Source organism: Panthera uncia, chromosome D2 (genome assembly GCF_023721935.1).
Source record: "Panthera uncia isolate 11264 chromosome D2, Puncia_PCG_1.0, whole genome shotgun sequence".
In the NCBI taxonomy this organism is placed as follows: Eukaryota; Metazoa; Chordata; class Mammalia; order Carnivora; family Felidae; genus Panthera; species Panthera uncia.
This window is the reverse complement of record NC_064818.1, coordinates 60,218,081-60,239,186: the sequence shown is the minus strand read 5'-3', so window position 1 is coordinate 60,239,186 and position 21,106 is coordinate 60,218,081. Positions and strand designations below refer to the sequence as shown.

The following is a 21,106-nucleotide window of genomic DNA, read 5'->3' as shown; positions in this document are numbered from 1 at the left end:
CCTTAGCCGATGAGAATTTTCATTGAGAGTCTCATGGCGGAAAAAACTTTTAAATAATTTTAAGAAAATGCATACATACAAAAGCATTCAGAGCGTGCCTTGCCCTTCCAGATTCCACCTGGATGTACCACTTTCTCTCGTCTCATTCTTCCCTCTCTGTTCGGTCCCTGTGCCCCTCCAAGCCAGCAGCTCTGAAGATTTTCTCTCTTTCCTCTATGAACTACCTGCATCCAGTCTTATTATCTATCTGTTCCAAAAAGCCGCTTCATTCACATTCCACACAGATGGAAAACTAGACACAGTACTGTCCACAGTTCTACCTGTGCCCTCTAAATGTCTGGTTTTTATGCTTTTTCACTGAGATTCCTCCCAACACAATGTTCCTCTTCATGTAAGGTGACCAAAAGTCCCAGTTTATCCCTGTGGTCCTAGAGTAACTATTAAGAGCACCCTTCTCATTTCAAATATGCCCCCCCAATTTGGGTAATGAAATATATGGTCACCCTACATATTTGTGGTTGAGTATTGCTCTTAAACAGGGTTTCCCAAGAGTGGCACATTTGGGACTGGTTAATTCTGTGGTGTAGAGGCTGTCCTATGGATTGTAGGATGTTTTGACCTCTATCTACTAGGCCCCAGTAGCATCCAAAACTCCCACTAGTGAAAATCAAATATAGCTCCAGACATTGCCAAATGTCCCTGGGGGGCTGGGGAGGAGGGGGACAGGGCAAGTGAAATCACTCCTGGTTGAGAATCACTGCTCTAGAAATAAATCCTTCACTGAAGCACAGTATTTCTACCCAAGGTTTACACCAATACTAATGTAATATAAATAAATTTTTTAAAATATTTACTTATTTATTTTTTTTGAGAGAGAGAGAGAGAGAATGCAATCGGGGGAGGAACAGCGCAAGAGGGAGAAACAGAATCTGAAGCAGGCTCTGAGCTGTCAGCACAGAGCCCCATGTGGAGCTGGATCTTAGGAACCCTGAGATCAAGAGTTGGCCACTTAACTGACTAAGCCACTCAGGCACCCTGTGTTGTCTCATTTTAAAGAAAGTTTCCACTGTCAATTTCACTCATGAATGATAACCTATGAATTAATTTTAATCAGGGATAACATCTCTCACTCCAATTGTGTGTATACAATTATACTACAAATAAATTTATTTATCCTGCCTTTTTTTTTTCAAGTGCTTTCACATGCCTTACGTGGTTGAGAACTTCCCAATGAAAGAACGCACAGATGAAGAGTTGAAAGAATTAAAGAGAGTTTTGCAGCAAAAGAAGATTGAAGCAGAGTGTCTTAAAGTACAATTTTAAATATATATGTATTTATATAAGCAATGTGTTTTACTTTAGGTTCTCCATATGGATCTGAGTTAAGATACAATTTAAGATAAGTTTAGATCTTGTTTGTATTTTCATTCCCTGTTAATTTGTAGAATATATTTTAATAAATATAGGAGCTAAATCCACACAATAAGTCAAGAAGTCTATAATCCTATATAATACTGGCTAGCTCTCAAATAGGAGGATATACTTTTAAACAATGAGATTTGGGGTTTTGTTCTTGTTCTGGTTAGAACTTGTCTTCATCTACCCTGCTCTTTTTATCATCTCTTATCATATGGGATTATGTTTTTAAGTAATTGTCCAAAGATGCATAGTATCTACTTTGGTGGAATTACAGTTTTCCTAGAACAATCCCAGATTTTTGTTTCTTTGTTTTCAAGCAGCAATCTCTATCAGACCACTAAAAACACACGTCCCTGTCAGTGTAATGGGGCCCAGAACCTTGCATCCATTCTTTTTCTGAAATATAAAATTAAGGCATACTTAATTCTTCTTAACCTACACTCCCCAGTCCTATGGGAATAAGTTCCTTTGTAAACATGAAGAAAAGGTATATTTTTTAATGTTTAGGTGTCAGGAAAGACTCAAGGTATTTACAAACAGCTGTAATCCGGTCAGAAATGTAAATATTACGTACTGTCAAGGACAGTGTTCACTCTTTCGACTTATCCACAGTTTATGAGTTTCCAAGGCTTAACCCTCTTCTGCATCAGTTTCAGGATCTACCCAACACTTTGAATTCAGTTGTTGGCAAGACAATTTGACATCTAAGATGACTGAAAAAAATTAAGTTGTCACAAAATTGCCCTTTTGAGAATTCTTGTTATTGCATAACTTCTGTGTCATCTTTTTCTATATTTAGCTACGGAAGGAAATTGTAGAGGTTCAGTCTGCAATTACCTTGGTTAAAAAGCATCGTGAAGAGGAGGATGAAGAAGAGGAAGAAGATGTGGCAATAAAAACTAGCAACTTGCCCAATTATCTGCTTGGCAGTCTGAGTACTGATTTTGGGGTACATGCCTCTCTGTTGTCAGGCCAATTGGAACTTCATTCCAGAGAGGAGAAAATCAACCAAATTATATTACTAAAAGTAGGTGAATTTTTCCTTATCCTCCAAAATCTCTAAAATTCCCCATGAGGTGTCTTGCAAAGGCTCAAATTGAAATTTAATGCCAATCAGATGATGTCTTTAAAGTACATAGAGAAATATCCAGATGGCTCGTGTGTCCACGGTCTTCAGACAGAACTTGTATACAAGTGTTGCTTTCATCTATTTGGACTGGGATCTCTGATAACAGGTTTTCTGAGGAACACTCCACACTGGCTGATACCACAAGCAAATCATTGTTCTACTTAGAACTTCAGTAATCTCAAAGGTAAAATAGGTCCTTGAATGCCATCTTCTAGGTAACTCAGATGTCCTTTAGAACCTCCTTGTAAGATCAAGATGTGATTGCTTATCTATATATCCTCTTAACCTGGGGAAACACAATTTCTTCCCTAAGATTTCCATAACTTCTCTTCTGGAACTCAGGGATAAAGTACAGCATCCCACAAGCTCTAAGCTCCTACTCCTTACTTTCTACCAAACCAGTCAGTCTCAGAACACATCTGTATATGCCAACCAAAGGGTTTTGAAAATTTGATGACTGAGATTGCACTAATGTGGATAGTTTGAAATTTAATAATGGCCATTCATATTCCTAAAAGTTCTCCAGCCATATCTACAATTTGAGTTCCAGCCTCCTACCATGATACTCTGCTCTCTCTTCCTATTTTTTTTTCTTCTCTTCCTCCAACCCTGAAATTCCTGTGCATTTATATCCAAAATTGTTTCATTATGTCTTTTGTTGCTCAGCTTCTGCTGACCTGTGCCCTCAGTGTCTCACCTTTCTGCTGTTTTGTTAAGGCATTTTCCTACAAGAAGGTTAATTTCAGCCGAAGAGAAATTCTGGTTTTAACTGTTAAGATCATTTTTCTACCTGCTTTGATGGTTTCATCTTCAGTAGGATAGATATACAGATTGAACTCTGATGGTAAAATAAAGGATACTTTGAGTTGACCATCATTCTACTCACCAGCAGAGGTGGGGGTGATCCAGTTGGACCCACTGCCAAGGTCCAGCTAGCCAGCTTAGCTCCCCTTCCTGCCTTAGAATGACCTGACCATACAGAGAAAGAATATTGTGTGCAGTTGTGCTTTTCTGGGAAATTCTTTAGACAATCTCTATAGGCCATCCTTTCCTTACCACATGTCCCCCAAACCAGGTCTCAAAGAAGAGACATTTCCCAATATAAATATCACATATTGCTTTTTAAACATTTTAGGATGGATTTTTTTGGAACATACACAAAAGTTGAGAGAATAGCCCAGAGTCTCCTAGTACCCATTGCCTACTTGAGCATTTATCAGCATACCTGCACATTGAGTTACGGCTAACATTTCAGGAAGTAGAGTGTGGTATAACAGTTATATCACTGCCTTAATCCTACCGCTGCCACTGTGGGTTATTGAACCAAGAAATGACTTAATATAAACCATCTTTTAAAATGATGAACTTACTGGGGCACCTGGGTAGCTCAGTTGGTTGAGCATCCAATTTTGGCTCAGGTCATGGTCTCATGGTTCATGGGTTTGAGCCCCAAGTTGGGCTCTGTGCTGACAGCTCGGAGCCTGGAGCCTGCTTCAGATTCTGTGTCTCCCTCTCTCTCTTTGCTCCTCCCCTGCTGGAATTCTGTCTCTGTCTCTGTCTCTCTCAAAAATAAATAAAACAGAGAAAGACAGATACCATATGTTTTCACTCTTATGTGGATCCTGAGAAACTTAACAGAAGACCATGGGGGGAGGGGAAGGAAAAAAAAAGCTAGAGAGGGAGGGAGCCAAACCATAAGAGACTCTTAAAAGCTGAGAATAAACTGAGGGTTGATGGGGGGTAGGAGGGAGGTGATGGGCATTGAGGAGGGCACCTGTTGGGATGAGCACTGGGAGTTGTATGGAAACCAATTTGACAATAAATTTCATATTTTAAAAAAAAGTTAAAAATAAATAAAACATTAAAAATTTTAATAAATAAAAACAATTTAAAAGAATGATTAACTTGCTGAGAGTTTGTAAATTGATTTGGCAGGAAGGTAAAAACATGAGATCATGTTACCATATAATGTGATGTGTTCACAGTATCATATTGCTATTTCAGGATGTCATTTACAAGGTGAAAACTATTTTCAACAATGAGTTTGATGCTGCATATAAACAAAAAGAGTTTGAAATTGCACGTGTGAAGGAAAGAAATGTAAGAATTCAAGAAATTATTTTAGATCTGGACTTGGAAGAAGTGGTCTGGCAACCAGAATTTGATGATTGTGAGAAGCCAGAGAGAACCCTTGTTGTGGAAAACAAAGAGGTACTGACTACCTGTGTCATCCCTTCCCTTCTTTCTTACAACATTCCCCCATGTTCTTAGTTACTCATTTTCTTGTGCACACTACTGGAAGTGACTATATTAGGTAGCAGTCTTGGTCACAAGAAAAAAAAAAAAAAAACAGTTGACATTGCCTCAGCAATAATGAGAATTTCTTTTGTGAATCCTATGGAATCTAGGGAAGATTTGGACACCCAGCCTAGAAGGAAGCAGGGGCCAAAGACTGGAACTTTGAGGGGAGTCAAGAAGTACCCTTTCTTTATCTCTTAGCTCACTTCTCTCTGCATTTCACCTTCCTCCAGCAGCTTCTACTTTATTTCTCCCCACTTAAGCAAACAACTGATCCCAACTAGAATCTCTTAGTCCTGATTCCACATTTGCCTAGGAAGAGGTCCCTAACCCAGCATAGGTCTGGTACCTGTACCAAAGAAGGTTGGGTCACGCTGTGGGAGAAAGGCTGATGAAGCTCCAGGAATTATCTGGGTCATTAAGGCACTGACCAGAGGAACGGGGCTCACTGGGCAGCCTTCTTTTTTTTTTTTTTTTTTTTTTTTCAATATATGAAATTTATTGTCAAATTGGTTTCCATACAACACCCAGTGCTCATCCCAAAAGGTTGGGCAGCCTTCTTAAAAGGTGTTTGGCCCCAGGTGGTTACAAGTAAATGCTTAAAGAAAACAATTAAAATATAACCATATTTTATTTCTAAAAAGTAAGAAATGCTAGAAAATACCAAAAAAAAAAAAAAAATCCTTGCCCATATGAAAACAGCTTGATTACTTTGGGACAAAAAGGTAATAGTGTTGCTTAGAAATAATACCAAACATTATACAGCCCCTGTTAAAAGCCAGATACCATTCTAAGTGCCCTAAATAGATTGAGACTAATTTTTCATTATAAGACCTTATATGGTAGATACTAATATTACCTCCTTTTTACAGGTGAGGAAAGTGAGGCACAGAGAGTTTAAGTAGTTTGACCACAGTTACAGAGCTAGTAAATGACAGAGTTGCAGTCTGAACCCAAATTATTATCCTTCAGAACACATCCTTACCTCTGAGGTCCACTGTACTTGTTTAAGGATATCATTTCTTCCAGAACCAGACCCTCACCGTGTAATCAAAAACCCTGGAGCATGGTGATAGCAAGGACTTTACTCTGCCGCTCTCACCAAGGTCTTGCTATGGGCAGTCTTTGTATGTGGATAATTAACCTCTTCTTTAATCCCTTCTATGTGAGGAGAGTGAGCTTGTTACAAGCCAAACTTATGTCCTTCCCCTGCTTCAAACCCCGCAGTGGCTGCTCATTTCACTTCAGGAAACATGCCTCTTCCTGTCTGCCCACCCCAGCCCCTTCCTCTTCAGCTGTTCTCACCATCTTGCTTTGGGCCAGCCACACTTGCATTCCCATGACTCCTTGAATACTCCAAGCTGTTGGTCTCTCAGGAACCCCATCCTACAGGGTTTGGCTTAGAGGACACTTCTCTGAACCCTCCTCCTGCCCCCTCCTCTAAATCAGATCCCTGTTATAATCTCTTTAGTGGCAGAGAACAGCTTTGAGAGCTAATAGAGAAGGAGCAATCAATTCTCCCAAGCCTCTCATTCTAGATCTCATCTGTGTTCCAAGATAGGAAATGGGTTGTGAAATCTGGATGGTTCCTTTATCTTCTTGGTACCTTCTAACCTCTTCCCTGATGTGTGGAAGGAAGGTTTGTTTTGAATTTTGTAAGAATAACAGCAGGAAACTACATTTTCTCTTTCAGATTACAGCTCACAGATTTGTTAATCCATGGCAAAAAAACAAAACGCAATTTACTGTGACCGGTAAAATGGAGCAATGGCTTCTGACACGGGTAGGCAGTTTGGCTCAGACATATCTAAGACCCCCTTTCCTTTAGGGATTCTTGTTCCAATTTGGTTCAGTAGTCTCGTACTTGTACTCCACTGTAGAAACATATCAAGGCAATTGACATGGTCAGACGTCACTGGAATCTCCGTGGCCTCCTTCTCCTCTTCCCTCCATGCCACTTTGCCACCCTCCCCAGTTCTAAATGCAGTCATTCTAACACTGGGTGGGAGGCCGCCTCTGGTGCCACCAGAGGGACAGATCTTTGTCTCAGCTGCCCTCCCTGACCCTGGCTCTTTTCCAGGGTCCTGACACAAGGCACCGGGCCCTGATGGACATGATGGGAGGAGTTCTGGAAGTCAAGAAGGAAGATATTTTGAGAATGGTGAGATTTCTGGACATTCTTATGGAAGGTGGAATGGGGTAGAGAGAGCTACTTAAATCTGATCATTCTTGTCTATAATAACCTGAGTCTTAGAAATTCTACAGCTACAAATATACAGTACCTCATAAACAAACCACATCAGGCAAATAAGAAATTTGAAACCCCAGGCTTGCCTTCTCATTGACATAAAGCAAACAAAAGAACAAAAACAGGCAACCATAGTGGTTCTTATCTCTATAGAAAGCAGGGTTAACGCTGCACCCATAATTCTCTGGATATACCAAGAAACATTCCATTTGATACCTGCCATAGGTGTCCCTGGAGCTCAGATCCAGTTCTAGCTATGAAGATATCAACATGTACCTCTGAACCTGTCACTTAAGAATCGGTGTACATCCCAAATTGCCCACTCTCGCTTATGTCACAGAAAAATAGTTGTAACATTTTTTCATATCCTTTCATTAAAGTGTCAGGCCATCATCTTGCCAATGTGAAGAACTGTATCTCTTTAAAAGTCGTTGGGGCTTAATTTAATTTAATTTAATTTAATTTAATTTAATTTAATTTTAGAGAGAGAGAGCATGCATGCATGCGTGCACTCAAGCAGGGGAGGGGCAGAGAGAGAGAGAGAGAGAGAGAGAGAGAGAGAGAATACCAAGCAGGCTCCATGTTCAACACAGATCCCAATGTGGGGCTCAATCCCACGACCCTGGGATCATGACCAGAGCTAAATATCAAGCATCAGATGTTCAACCAACAGAGCCACCCAGGCATCCCAGGGCTCTTTATTTAAGCCATAATGATGGGGCACCTGGGTGGCTCAGTCGGTTGAGCATCTGACTTCGGCTCAGGTCATGATCTCGTGGTTGGTGAGTTCGAGCCCCATGTCAGGCTCTGTGCTGACAACTCAGAGCCTGGAGTCTGCTTCAGATTCTGTGTCCCCCTCTCTCTCCACCCCACCCCTGCTTGTCCTCTGTCTCTGTCTTTCAAAAATGAATAAACATTAAAAAAAAATTAAACTGTAATGATAACCCTGAACCTTCACTGTACTGCTATATTTATGTTTGAGGCACAGTATATGCTTTCCTTTATATCTTCAGGTGATTCCTCAACCTGCTTTCATGGCAAAACCTGATGCTGTATGGTCTGAAGAAGAGAGGAAACAATTTAAAGAATATGAGAAGAAAGTTAAAGAGTTAAATGAAGAAAGAGAGAAATATAGAAAGGTCAGAAGAGCAAGGAATTAATGTACCCCACCCAAGTTTCATTTCAGTATGTTTTAAAATTGAGTGTTCTTTATTCCCTCAGTATCTTGAGTAGCTCCAGGATAGTGTTTCAGCTTAAATTCTCAAGAGACTTAGGGGAAGTGGGTAGAGATAAACTTAGAGTTAACACAATTTCAAACAGAAAGAACATATTGCAATGATTGTGTTTTTTTTAAGTTCTTATTGATTTCAATATTTCCCACATAGTTACAATTCATTTGGTCCTCCATTAATTCTTAAAATGTTTAGTGAACATGTATTATAGTATATTGTAGGTACTGCTCTCTATCTTCTACATCTGTTTCAGTTTAGTAATACTCTTGCTTGATTTGCTCTCAATCTCAAGGAAAGGACTTGACAAAAGAATGACATAATCAACACAGCACGTAGTTTACAGTTGTAATTTGAGATACCTGCAGTGCAGTTCTATTTTTATCTCTTTGCATCACCAAGAAACATTCCAACATTAAAATTGCTTACAATTATAATAGGGATATAAAAGCTGATGGTATACAACCAAATAAAAAAATTTATTCCTCTGTGAAGAAAGTAAAACCATGCCATCATTTCAGGCAGGACAGTTTGTCAGCTTTATAGTGGCTGTATCTCATGAGCAACTTCTTTAAACCTATTGTTAACCTGTTCCCGCTTTTATTCACGGCAGTCCTCTAACAGTGCCCTAACATTTCATCCCAAGGTAGGACTTACCAAAAAGCCAAAATGAGCAGTCTTGAATGCAGTAAAAATGTGAAGGCATTGGGGACTCTAGATGCCTAAGGTGGTGGCATTTATTGCATGGTCTCGTGTTGTGAAATTAGTCTGCTGCCTGTGTCCCCACTTCCCTGTTCCTTGGTCACACTCAATGGGTAAAAGCCAGCCTTGACTAAAGCCAGTACTTGGCCTTCTCTGTGCCTACACCAGCTGACTCATTTCCCTCTAATGACCTTAATCATTATTGGGTCCTTAGAGCTGTTCAGCGACACTGTTCTCTTTTTCCCCTAGCTTAGTCCACATCACCTGGGGGATGTTGTCAAAAACGCAGATTCAGTTCTGTCATTCTGAGGAAATGGAAGGATCCTGAGATTTCTTTTTTTTTCTTTCTATAATTTATTTTTTATAATTTATATCCAAGTTAGTACATGGAGCAACAATGGTTTCAGGAGTAGATTCCTTGAGCCTCTTACCCATTTAGTCCATCCCCCCTCCCCAACCCCTCCAGCAACCTTCTTTTTGTTCTCTACATTTAAGAGTCTTTTATGTTTTGTCCCCCTTCCTGTTTTTATATTATTTTTGCTTCCCTTCCCTTATGTTCATCTGTTTTGTATCTTAAAGTCCTCATATGAGTGAAGTCATATGATATTTGTCTTTCTCGGACTCATTTCTCTTAGCATAATACCCTCTAGTTCCATTCACGTAGTTGCAAATGGCAAGATTTCATTCTTTTTGATTGCTGAGTAGTACTCCATTGTATATGTGTGTACCACGTCTTCTGTATCCATTCATCCATGGATGGACATTTGGGCTCTTTCCATACTTTGGCTACTATCGATAGCACTGCTATAAACATTGGGGTGCATGTACCCCTTCGAAACCGCACACCTGTAGGATCCTGAGATTTCTAACAAGCGACCTGGTGGTACAGCTGCTGCTGGTCGGAGGACTGTGCTTTAAGTAGCAAGATCCTAGAGGACTGTGTCACATGTTCTCCCGTCTTCAAACTTCCAACACCTGACCTCTTCAACGCACTCTTACCCTATTTTCTATTTCACTGGGAGGAGAGAAGCAACTAGAAGAGATTTCCCTTACTCTTCCACCTCCACATCTATCTTCTGCCCGTGCTAGAATCCATAGACTCTTCCTGCCTTTCTGTCTCTTAAGGATGAAATGGCCTTGCATCTGCCCGAGCTGGTCCTTCACTTGTGCACCCAATCCCCTACCACCTTACGATTCAACATTGTTACTCCTGCAGTTTTCCCCTTTTTCCTGCATCAATTTTTCCCTTCAGCATAGACACATGTTGTAATATTATACATTGGATACATCTCTCATCTTTTAGAAGAGAAAAAGAAAAAAAAAAACTCCTTTGAAGAAGATTCTGGAATTCTTTCTATGATCCTTGTGACTTTTGAGTTAGTCTGAATGTACTTCAAAATAAGCTAAAAGGAAAAAATAACTCTCTGGACCCCACTTTCCTTTCAATCCACTGCCCAGCGTCTCCTCAAAAAAAAACCTAGAAAAATCTGTGTTCATTGTCTCCAGTTTCTCCCGATCTTTTCAAAAAGCCTTTGTATTCTGGAAAATATCAAATATATAAAAGAGTAGAGAGAATAGTAGAATGACCCCCCCCATCCAGCTTCAACAATTATCAATTCATGGCAAATCTTATTTCATTTTATACCTCCACCGATTTTCCTAACACCGGATTAAATTTGCCAATTTTTATTTTAGAATTATTCAAATGTACAGAAATGTTACATGAGTAGTACTGTCTATATACCATATACCTATACCCTCCAGTTTTTAATATTGCCACATTTGTGTTTTATATTTTTCTCCTGAATTATATATATATGGTATCAAAACATCATACTATACATAAAATGATATGAAAGCTTCATACTATTACCTCCAATTCCAACATAGTATTTAAATCTCCTTTCTCGGCGCAAACTCTAGTTCCCCAACTATAAATGTATTTATTCATTTGCTCAGTCCTACAATATGCCTAAAATGCCTCTACGAAAAGCAAAACTACTTGGTAGGTTTTAAGATTTCCTTGCACCTCCTTTTATTCTTAGGATATATCCACTGAGGGTGGGCCACCTGCACATTATGTTCAGAATTTGTTTGGATGAATCTTCTTTTTCCCTTCTGTGTGGACGACATTATCAATTTGATATAAATTCTTCGTGTAGGACTATTCTTATTTCAGGGGGAAGAGGCCAGTGTGTCTTCTGATTTCATGATTTTCTTTGTTTCTGCAGAACCCTTAATGTTCACTTCTTCCTTCCTTCTTTCCCTTTACCCCAAGTCTCCTGGAGGCACCTCCATCTTCCACTCTGCCTCATTCTCCCCAGAAGCAGCACTGCCTGACATTGCACCTCAAGTCCCTTCTTTATGATTTGCCAGGGGCTCCTCTTTGGGCACCTTGACAGCTGCCACCCTAATCCAAATAGTGTCATTTCTCACCTGATTTATGGCATCCGTTTCCCTGCTCTTCCCTCCCCTGATCTGTACCCTTCCCATTCTCTCCCACCACTCTCCCCATCCTTAAGTGTGTCTACTGCACTGGCTTCGAGGACCTCCATGGATCCCCAGTGAACTCTTGACTCCCACACTCACAGCTCATTCTTGCCATGGACCCTTGACATGCTGTGGCCATTGCCTGGGGTGTTCTCGTCCCATTTGGCCACACGCTGTCTCACCTCTTTTGGATCTCTACTCGGTCGTCAGCTCATCTCCCTAAATAACATGGCAAACTCTCTCCTCACTAGTCCCACTCTGTCCCCCACACCCTGCTCTGGTGTTCTCCAGAGTGCTCATCCCCACCTGGCCTGCTTCCCCTGCACTCGTGTATATATTACCTGCCTCCTCCACTAGAATGTAATGTGAGGGAAGAGAACTGGTTTGTTTTGCTCTTTACTATATTTCAAGTTTTGAGAACTATGCTTGATCCATTGGCACTCAATAAATATTTCTTGAATGAGTCGATAAATTTATTGACACTTATTATGTACCAGGCACAGACCAAGGGCCTGGGGATTTACCACCTTCATCCTCAAGAGCCTGTAGTCTGGCCAACTACAACAATACTTTCTTAAATTGCAAGCCATGTGTTTGTCCAGGGCTGGGAGAAATTCTTGTTCTCATGGGTTCTGCATTGTTCATCCATACCCTCCTCTTTAGTGTCCCATCTCCCATCTCCCTGCTTCTCATTTCTCAGCACCTGATGCAGACATTTTTAGTTACAATTAGATTTTCCCAGGGATGTTTGAGGAAAAGTGACACCCAATTCTTTAACAAATACTCCTTTGATTCCCACTGTGGGCTGGGGGCTGTGCCAGATCCTGGAGGACGCTTGCTGACTAGACAGACACAGCCCTTGCCCCTTCACAGTGCTCACTGTCTTGGGGGGTAGGGAGTTACATATTAACTGGACATTCACAAAATAGTCATTCAACTACAATGCAATAAATCAGCACGGACAAGGCCAGGTGCCATCTGTGACAGTAAACACAGAGGCACTGACTGAGATTGGGGCCACTGCTGTTCACCAGCCCCCCTTTACAGGCTGGCGTGCCCATCCCCTTACCACTATGCATGCTACAGATAAAGACTCAGACCTGAGACCTCTGGCACCTTGCCCTTGGCTCATCAAGGGGGCATCCTTGTTGTACCACACAAGGTTATCCAGAACAGCCTGTGACTGACTGATGACATGGGGATGCAAAAGTCCAGCCCCCTTGACCCAAACTGGGAGAGCTCAGTGGAGCCTCTCTATTACCCTTATCCCCTGGGAATCAGGCAAAGGCTGGGCTACCTAAGGGCACATCGTTGCTCAGCCTCTGCCCCTTCCTTGGCTGCTTCCCTTCCTCCCCTTTACAGATGTCTCTGAAAAAGCACTCCCTCCCAAAATCACATACACTGGAATCCCGTTCCAGGCTTTGCTTCTCAGGCTCAAGATAGTGCCTAAGACGGGACCCAAGGTAGGCTTACTTGAGAAAGTGACTTTGGTACTCACGTTAGAAGAATGAGAAAAAATGACAAGTTGAAGAGCAGGGAATGGAGATCAGGCAGATGGAAAAGCACATGAGAAGAGCCTGCTGTGAAAAGAATGTGGGGTGTTTGAAACACAGAGCAAAAGGCCGTTCTGACATTAGAAAAAGTTCCTTTCTGTCCGGAGAGAGGGGTGGGCTGGGATCGTTGGCCATGTGATGGTGCTACCATTGTCCAGGGACACAGGGCCTGGATACACAGCTACTGGGCCCATAGCCGGTGTGATGTTTCCATTCCTATGAGATAGTGTCATAAATTATGATAAATAAACTGGCCCTGAAGTGTGCTTTTTCTGTATTTGTTTTATTTTAATATTTCCTCATTGCTTCATTAGCTTAATTTGGGTGGTGTTTCTCCTTGTGTCAAGGGCCTCTATACATCTAGCTAAACTCTCTCCATCACCTTCCCAGAATTTGTCTCTCACTTCATTAAACCAGCATAGATAGAACTTAGCTTTTTAAGGTAAACTTAAAATAATGTATTGTTACCATCATAGTAATAATTTATTCAAGGAAGAATTATCAGTGGATGCTGAAACTGGTGGATAAAAGTTTGATGAGGAACAAGATTTTTACATGGTTCCTAAGTATCTTCCCACAAATTGATTACAAATGGAAAAATAGCAACTGTATGATAGAGACACTGGCAGACAATGCTTGACCAGTTAACATCACCAGTAATGAAACAAACCAACATCATGTCTCCTCATGTGGTGCCCTGAGAAGGATACAACATGATTTATGTAGTGTTCCTGCTAGAAATGTATAACCTGGTCTATGCATGAGAAAACATCAGACAGACCTAAACTGAGTGACAGTCTACAAAATGACTCAGCTGTATTTGAGCGTCTGTAGCTTATTCTCAAATGGTTGAGAAAAAGATAGAGAGAGAGAGAGAGAGAGAGAGAGAGAGAGAGAGAAGGGATTGAGCAAGTGATAAAACAAATGCGTTGGAATATTAGCATTTGATTAATTTGGTAAAAAGTATGTGGGGATTCTTTGTACTATTCTTACAACTTTTCTGTAAATTTAAAGTCATATCAAAAATTTTAAGTTACAAAAACGTTTAAAGATAAAAATTATTTGTAATGGTATGTCTAGGATTGAACTACAGGTATTGTTTTCTTTAAAAATATAAGTTTAGGAGCGCCTGACAGTCAGTTAAGCGTCTGACTCTTGATTTTGGCTCATATCATGATCTCACGGTTCGTGAGACTTGAGCCCTGCGTCACGCTCTGTGGTGACAGCATGGAGTCTGCTTGGGATTTTCTCTCTCCCCCTCTCTCTCTGCCCCTCCTCTGTTCTGTCCCTCTTGCACATGCTCGCTCTCTCTCTCTCTCTTTCTCTCTCTCTCTCAAAATAAATAAATAAACTTTAAAAATATTGAGGAGGGCGCTTGCTGGGATGAGCACTGGGTGTTGTATATAAGCGATGAATCACAGGGAACTACTCCCAAAACAGTGGATACACTGTATGTTAGCTAGCTTTACAATGAATTATATTTTAAAAAGTAAACAAATTCACCAATGTGGTATTTTCCATGAAAAAATATATATATAAATTTATAGTTTCCTACTCACCTGCTCTTGCTTAGATCTAAGTCTATCTCTGCCTCTACCTCTTTATCTATACACTCACTCCTTATTTCCTTAAAATCTAAAAAATTCTGTGAAGATATATCATGGCTTTAAAAAAAAAATCAAGATTTTTTAGGGTCAGATTGTGTGCCTGGAAATTTGTTTTATATATAGAGAGTAAGAATTTTCCAGAAAGATTTGTTGTAATTTGTTTTACTAGGCCTTATTCTGCCTGCATCATTAGCCATGATCAGTTATGTCTTTTTTTTTCCAACATAATCTTTTTAAAGCAAAAATCTCAGACTCAGTATATTAAACAGATCCAAATGGAATATCTCTGGTTGAAGAGAGTGGAAGGCCCAGAGCACTTCAGAAGGCCTGTCCTTCCCCTACCCTTGCAGCAAAATGTGAACACCACTTCCTTGCAGCATTTAATGTTCCTAAACATTAACTTTGCTATTGATTTCCTTTCAGTCATTAGAAGCAGAAATGAAGAAACTTCAAAATTCCATTCAAGAAAGCACACAGAATTTTGATGAACATTTGAAAAGACTCTTTGAAAGGAGAGTAAAGGCAGAGATGGTTGTCAACCAGGTAAATAAAAGCTTTTACTTACATGACTTTTTCTTTTAATGTTTATTTATTTATTTTTGAGAATGAGAGAGAGTGTGAGCAGGGGAGGGGCAGAGAGAGAAGGGGAGACAAAGAGTCCAAAGCAGGCTCTGAACTGTCAGTGCAGAGCTAGACACAGGGCTCGAACTCACTAACCATGAGGTCATGACTTGAGCCGAAGTCAGACACTTAACCAACTGAGCCACCCAGATGCCCCATGACTTTTATTTTAAGGAGCCTCCAGGGCCTCTCTTTGTTGTTAGGAAAAAGACCAACAACCTTCCTGCTCATGTGGGCCTGGCTCCTGCTCCAGCCTCACCTCTGCCCCTCCCGTCTTCACTGGCCACACTCCCTTTGGTGCCTTGAGCACAGCAGTGTGCCCATTCCTCCTGGCTCTGCCTCCTGACCTGTATCTACTCATCCTTCAGGTCCCAATTTACAAGCCAGTTCCTCAGACTAGGTTAGAGCTTCCTAGTATATGCTCTGACCTTTTACTTTCTATTACTTATCGCAACTGAATTTTAATTTATATGAGATTACTTTTTAATGCTCCCAAAACTATAAGTTCCATGAACTCTGTCTTGTTCGCCCCTGTATCTCCAGCAACTAGCAAAGGGCTGGGCTCATACTATGTGTTAAATGAATGAATAATCCATCTGCCCCAAAGAGCCAATGAGAAATCTGGCTTAATTTGATTCAACAGTAAGAATATAAATGAAGTGTGCAGTAACTAGAAACAAGAAGACCAAGGGGTGAAGCCTTTCAATTCTAAGGGAAAATTATTCCTAGCATTGGATTCTGTACTGCCCAAACTATCATTTGAGTGTAAGAGGAGAATAATGATATTTTGAGAAACACAAGATCTTGAAAATTTATATGTGTCTCTAAAGGCAAGAGAGGTCAACCAAAAAAGATGAAAGAAGGTAAGGGAACCTCTAGGAGGATGTCTCTATCCTCGGGGTCCCAATAGGAATGGTACACTGAAAGAGTTACATTGAAGAGGGTTTAATGCAGGGACTCTTCACTGAGGTATGGGCAGGGTTAAGGGAAACAGCAAGGAATGGCCAAGAGACCAGAAACAGTGGGAAGCCCCTAACATTTCTAAATCTAAAGAGGCAAGGGAAGGGAGCTACTACCACTACCAGCAAGAGCTGTAGCCTTGAGAGAGGGGCTGCTCCTGGGGAGTCATGGCCACAGACAGATAACATAACCACTGGCCCCACAGGGAGGGAGTGTGTATATGGTAGTTGGGTCGGGGGAGATTGGTAATGAATGCCCCAGAACTAGGCATAAGAACAGCGTTAGTCATATGGCCAGAAAGTAGAAACAATCCAAATGTCCAATGACTACATATAGATAAATAAAATATGGTTTATCCATATAATGGAATATTATTTGGCAATGACAAGTACTAACATGTGCTACAACATGGGTGAAAAGTGACTTATATGAAATGAGTGAATTGTATGAAATATATACTAATAAAGCTATTATTTTAAAAAGATGTGCTTAGAACATCTTTTCATACAAAATAATGAGGAAACTATCAAAGACTACCAGATAATATCCAAAGGACTCAGGAGCCAATTTTAAAAGCTCCCGTAAAGGGAATAATTTAAGATTCAACAATGATAATCATTGCAATTACCTAAAACCCACCAAAGTTGTTTAAATTTGTGAATTTGCGGTATTTTAAAAAGAAAAATGCCTATCGTTCACCTTCAGACGATAACAACCAATTCATTATTTGAAAACTGACAGAGAGAGTGTCGAGAATTGATTCTGCCTTCCTGTATGAATTGTACCACTAGGTAACTACATTGCAGAGAAGGAGGAGCATCTGTGTATTTACAAAGGAGTTTTAATGAATAAAGTGAAAAAAAAAAGGAACTACAGAAATAGAATATCACCATCCTACAACTCTCCATGGATTAATGGGCCTGGGCATGCAGTGTCTACACTTACTAACATCACAAAAAAGCAGACAATAGTATGTGTCTCCTGATCAAAGGACATAGTATCACCTACGGTATTGCCAAAAGGATCACACATGGGTCCGATCAGGCCTCTGATCAGTTGCCAGTTTTCAGACAGTACATGAGATGAAGGATACTGATGAACTCACCGGAAGTATGCAGTTAGCAAAACCCAGATTAGGTAAAACTACAAGTAAATGTGAGGAGAGGAGAGGAGAGGAGAGGAGAGGAGAGGAGAGGAATCTGTGGATTATAAGAAATTTTTTTTCAGGTGGCAATTTTTTAAATGGACAAGTTATGCTCTAGTGCCTAGAGACATACTTGGGTAATAAAAGCATAAAGAAACACAAGAGAGTGATTATTATGAATGTCAGGAAGGTGGTTATTACTGGGGTTGAGACTGTGAAGGGGACACATGGAAGGGGAAAGCTGTATTTCTTGAACTGTGTGGTGATTGCAAGGGTGTTTTACCTTTATAACTCAAGCTATATGCTGTTGTGTGTATTTTTTCTGTATATATATTTCACCTTACAATGAAAAGATGGAAAAGGTAAAATAACTGAGTAGTTAGTGCAACTGTCTATATTCCCTTTTTCCTGAAAAGAATTTCTCTTATTTGTATGTCATGAATCTGCTTGATGAGTGCCAAGTCTGTGGCCCTCAGTAGAAAATCATTTCTCAAATAGAAGTAGTGATCATCTTCCCCACCTTTTGAAATATTTCCACAGGAGGAACTGAAAATAAATAACCTCGTTTTTTCTTTGCTGTTGGATGAAGAAATAAGCTCCAGAGAAGCATTCCTAAACAACTACCTTATAAAGAAGCAGGCGGAGAAAGTAAGGACAGTATCTGATATCTTGAGTATAACCAGAGCTGACACACCTAGGCCCTTCCCTTCTTGCACATCCCTCTTAGCTGTGTGTGTTCCTTGGCTCCCTGCCAGGGACTTTGCTCCAGGGTCAGATGAAAGCACCTGCTGTAGTCTGTTCATGAAGTTATGTGATTCCGTGTCTGTAACCATTTAGTCAAAAGAACTGTGTAACTTTGATATGATATATGATTTATAAAATGAGACAATATAGCTTCATGGTTGGAAGGACTCGCTTCTAACTACTGACTGGCTGTGGGACCTTGGACAAGACATAGAATCTTTTAAGCTATTTGCAAGCTCTTCTCTGGGAGTATTGTCTTCTCTGGATCATTTGGAACCCTACGTTTTACTAAGCATGTGAGTAACAGGTTAGCTTATAGAATGAAAAGCTGTCATATTCTGAAAAACCCTAATAAATAGGGGTTGAATAGATAAGTCTTATTAAAGAGACAATGAATGCAAAATGCTTATCACATAATAATTTTCAAAAGGTGTCAGCTTTTCTTGGTAGTATTAATAAAGAACATTTATGTATGAATGATTTAGAGTATCATATATGACATATGAACTTAGTTTTTGCTAGCAGTCTATTAAATAGCCTATGTAAAGCACCTTCTAAATGCAACCATCCTCATAACAACCCTGCAGGGTCCTGGATTTCTTTCCTAGTTGAGGAGAGTTGGTAACATGCCTAAGTCACCCATTAGAATGTAAAACAGCAGGAATTGGAACTGTGGAAATAAATTAAGACCATCTAGATGACAATAAGCAGACTATTTATTCAGAGCTTGGTATAGTAAGGGTTCAGCCACCATCACTTGTGTTTGGCAGACACTCAAAGGCAGGCAGGGGGTGGGAAAGCTTTATAATAAAGAAGAGAGGGCTTCAGATGCACCCTGATTAGAAGTTGTTGGCATGGGGAAGCCAGGGGCAAGGTAATTAGAAGGCAGGCAACCTGTGTGATTAATTTGGGGAGCATATTTGGCTTTGTCTGTTTGGTCCTAAACTGGAAATGGCGGCAAAAATTAGGAAAGCTGAAAGTTACTGACCAAGTCCTGGCAGTTTGGGGTTGCTCGCTGCTGAGGATATGGTTTAGCTTCCTGGCTAGTGGCTACAGGGGTTGTGGGTCAGAGTCCTATTTGTATATATAGTCTGGCCATTGTCTGTTTATACATTCAGTCTCTCAGAAGCCAGCTCCATGTGAATCCCAAGACTGTACAATTCCATCATCCATACTTCCTTTAGTCACTTAACACACTCACATGCAGGCCTGGCTATACTTAGAAACAGGTGATTAGATGTTTGTTCTTTCAAAATCTCCAATTGATTTACTTTCTTCTACAAATCTTATCTGTAATGGATATTCCACTGACACATTTATCTTATACTAGGAAATTTGTTGTTATTTTTAATATCCCCAATATTTTTGTTTATCCTGAAAAACTTAGTTCCAATTGCCTATTCTTGGTGTCATTACAGAACCAGACTTCAGAGGCCATCCAGAAAGCCAAAGAAGACCTTGATACGTACAGGGAACACTATGACAACTTATTGGCAGAAGACAAAGTGAGAGCCGTTGTCTTACCCATTCACCAATGCAATAGAGTTGCTGCCTAGATTTGGGGAAGATTAAAAGGAATGTAATTTAACTTCCTCATAGATTTTTCTCCTATTATAATTTTCAGTTATCAGTGAACTTCATTCTGTGCCATTGTATATTTCTGATAATAAGTGTATAAAATAAATTTTTGTAAACATCTCTGGTTTAAACATTCTCTTGTACAAAAAAGAGAGATCATCTAGACTTAAGGGCTTCTCAAACTTTAAGTTGCAGTTGCCATCAGTTGGTCATGAAATCAATTTAGTAAGCTATAACCAGTAGTTTTAAAAAATTTATTTTAATTCAAGTATGATTAATGCACAGTATTAATTTCAGATGTACAATATAATGATTCAACAGTTTTATACATGACTCAGTTCTATACATTACTCATGATAAGTGTACTCTTAATCCCCAACACTGGCGTGCCTGGGTGGCTCAGTTGGTTAAGTGTCCGACTCTTGATTTCAGCTCAGGTGATGATCTCACCTCAGGTGGTGATCTCATGGTTCATGAGTTCAAACCCCACACTGGGCTCTGCACTGACAGTGCGGAGCCTGTTTGAGATTCTCTGTCTCCCTCTCTCTCTGCCTCTCCCCCACTTGCAATCTCTCTCTCTCTCCCAAAATAAACATTTAATCCCCCTCACCTATTTCACCCATGCCCCCACTCACCTACCCTGTGGTAGCCATCAGTTTGTTTTCTATATTTAAGTGTATGGTTTTTTATCTCTTTTTTTCTTTGTTCTTTTGTTTTGTTTCTTAAACTCCACATATGAGTGAAATAATATTATATTTGTCTTTCTCTGACTGACTGACTTAGCATTATATCTTCTAGGTCCATCCATGTTGTTGCAAATGGCAAGATTTCATTCATTTTTATGGCTGAATAATATTCCGTTGTATGTATATGATACATCATCTTTATCCATCCATCTATCAATGGGCACTTGTGTTGCTTCCAAAATTTGGCTATCATAAATAATGCTGCAGTAAACACAGAAGTGCATAATCTTTTTGAATCAGTGTTCTTGTATTCTTTGGGTAAATACTCAGTAGTGGAATTACTGGATCATATGTATGACCAGTAGTTTTGTTTTGTTTTGTTTAAAGTTTAGCCATTTATTTTTGAGAGGGGGGAGAAGGGCCGAGAGAGAGAGAGGGAGAGAGAGAATCCCAACTAGGCTCTGTACTGCCAGTGTGGAACCCAGCTCAGGGCTCGAACCCACGAACTGTGAGCTCATAACCTGAGCCAAAATCAAAAGTCAGATGCCTAACCTACTGAGCCACCCAGGTGCCCCTGACCATTAGTTTTGTAATGGAAAAGAACAGGCTAGAAAAACATACAGGATAGGATAGGATAGGATAGGATAGGATAGGATAGGATAGGATAGAAGAATAGAATAGAATCCCTTGCATGGTTT

The 21,106-nt window shown here is 40.2% G+C and overlaps 1 protein-coding gene across 2 annotated transcripts in view; it reads left to right on the top strand.

Annotated features, from left to right (window-relative positions):
• Positions 1–21,106, top strand: part of CFAP43 (cilia and flagella associated protein 43) — a 119,723-nt gene that overhangs the window by 83,850 nt on the left and 14,767 nt on the right. For both annotated transcript variants that reach the window (XM_049645691.1, XM_049645692.1), the window contains exons 22-30: positions 1,195–1,311; positions 2,219–2,446; positions 4,553–4,759; positions 6,540–6,629; positions 6,927–7,007; positions 8,108–8,233; positions 15,099–15,218; positions 17,941–18,048; positions 19,563–19,649. In XM_049645691.1, the coding sequence (XP_049501648.1) occupies positions 1,195–1,311; positions 2,219–2,446; positions 4,553–4,759; positions 6,540–6,629; positions 6,927–7,007; positions 8,108–8,233; positions 15,099–15,218; positions 17,941–18,048; positions 19,563–19,649 (1,164 nt within the window). The remainder of the gene's footprint in view (positions 1–1,194; positions 1,312–2,218; positions 2,447–4,552; positions 4,760–6,539; positions 6,630–6,926; positions 7,008–8,107; positions 8,234–15,098; positions 15,219–17,940; positions 18,049–19,562; positions 19,650–21,106) is intronic.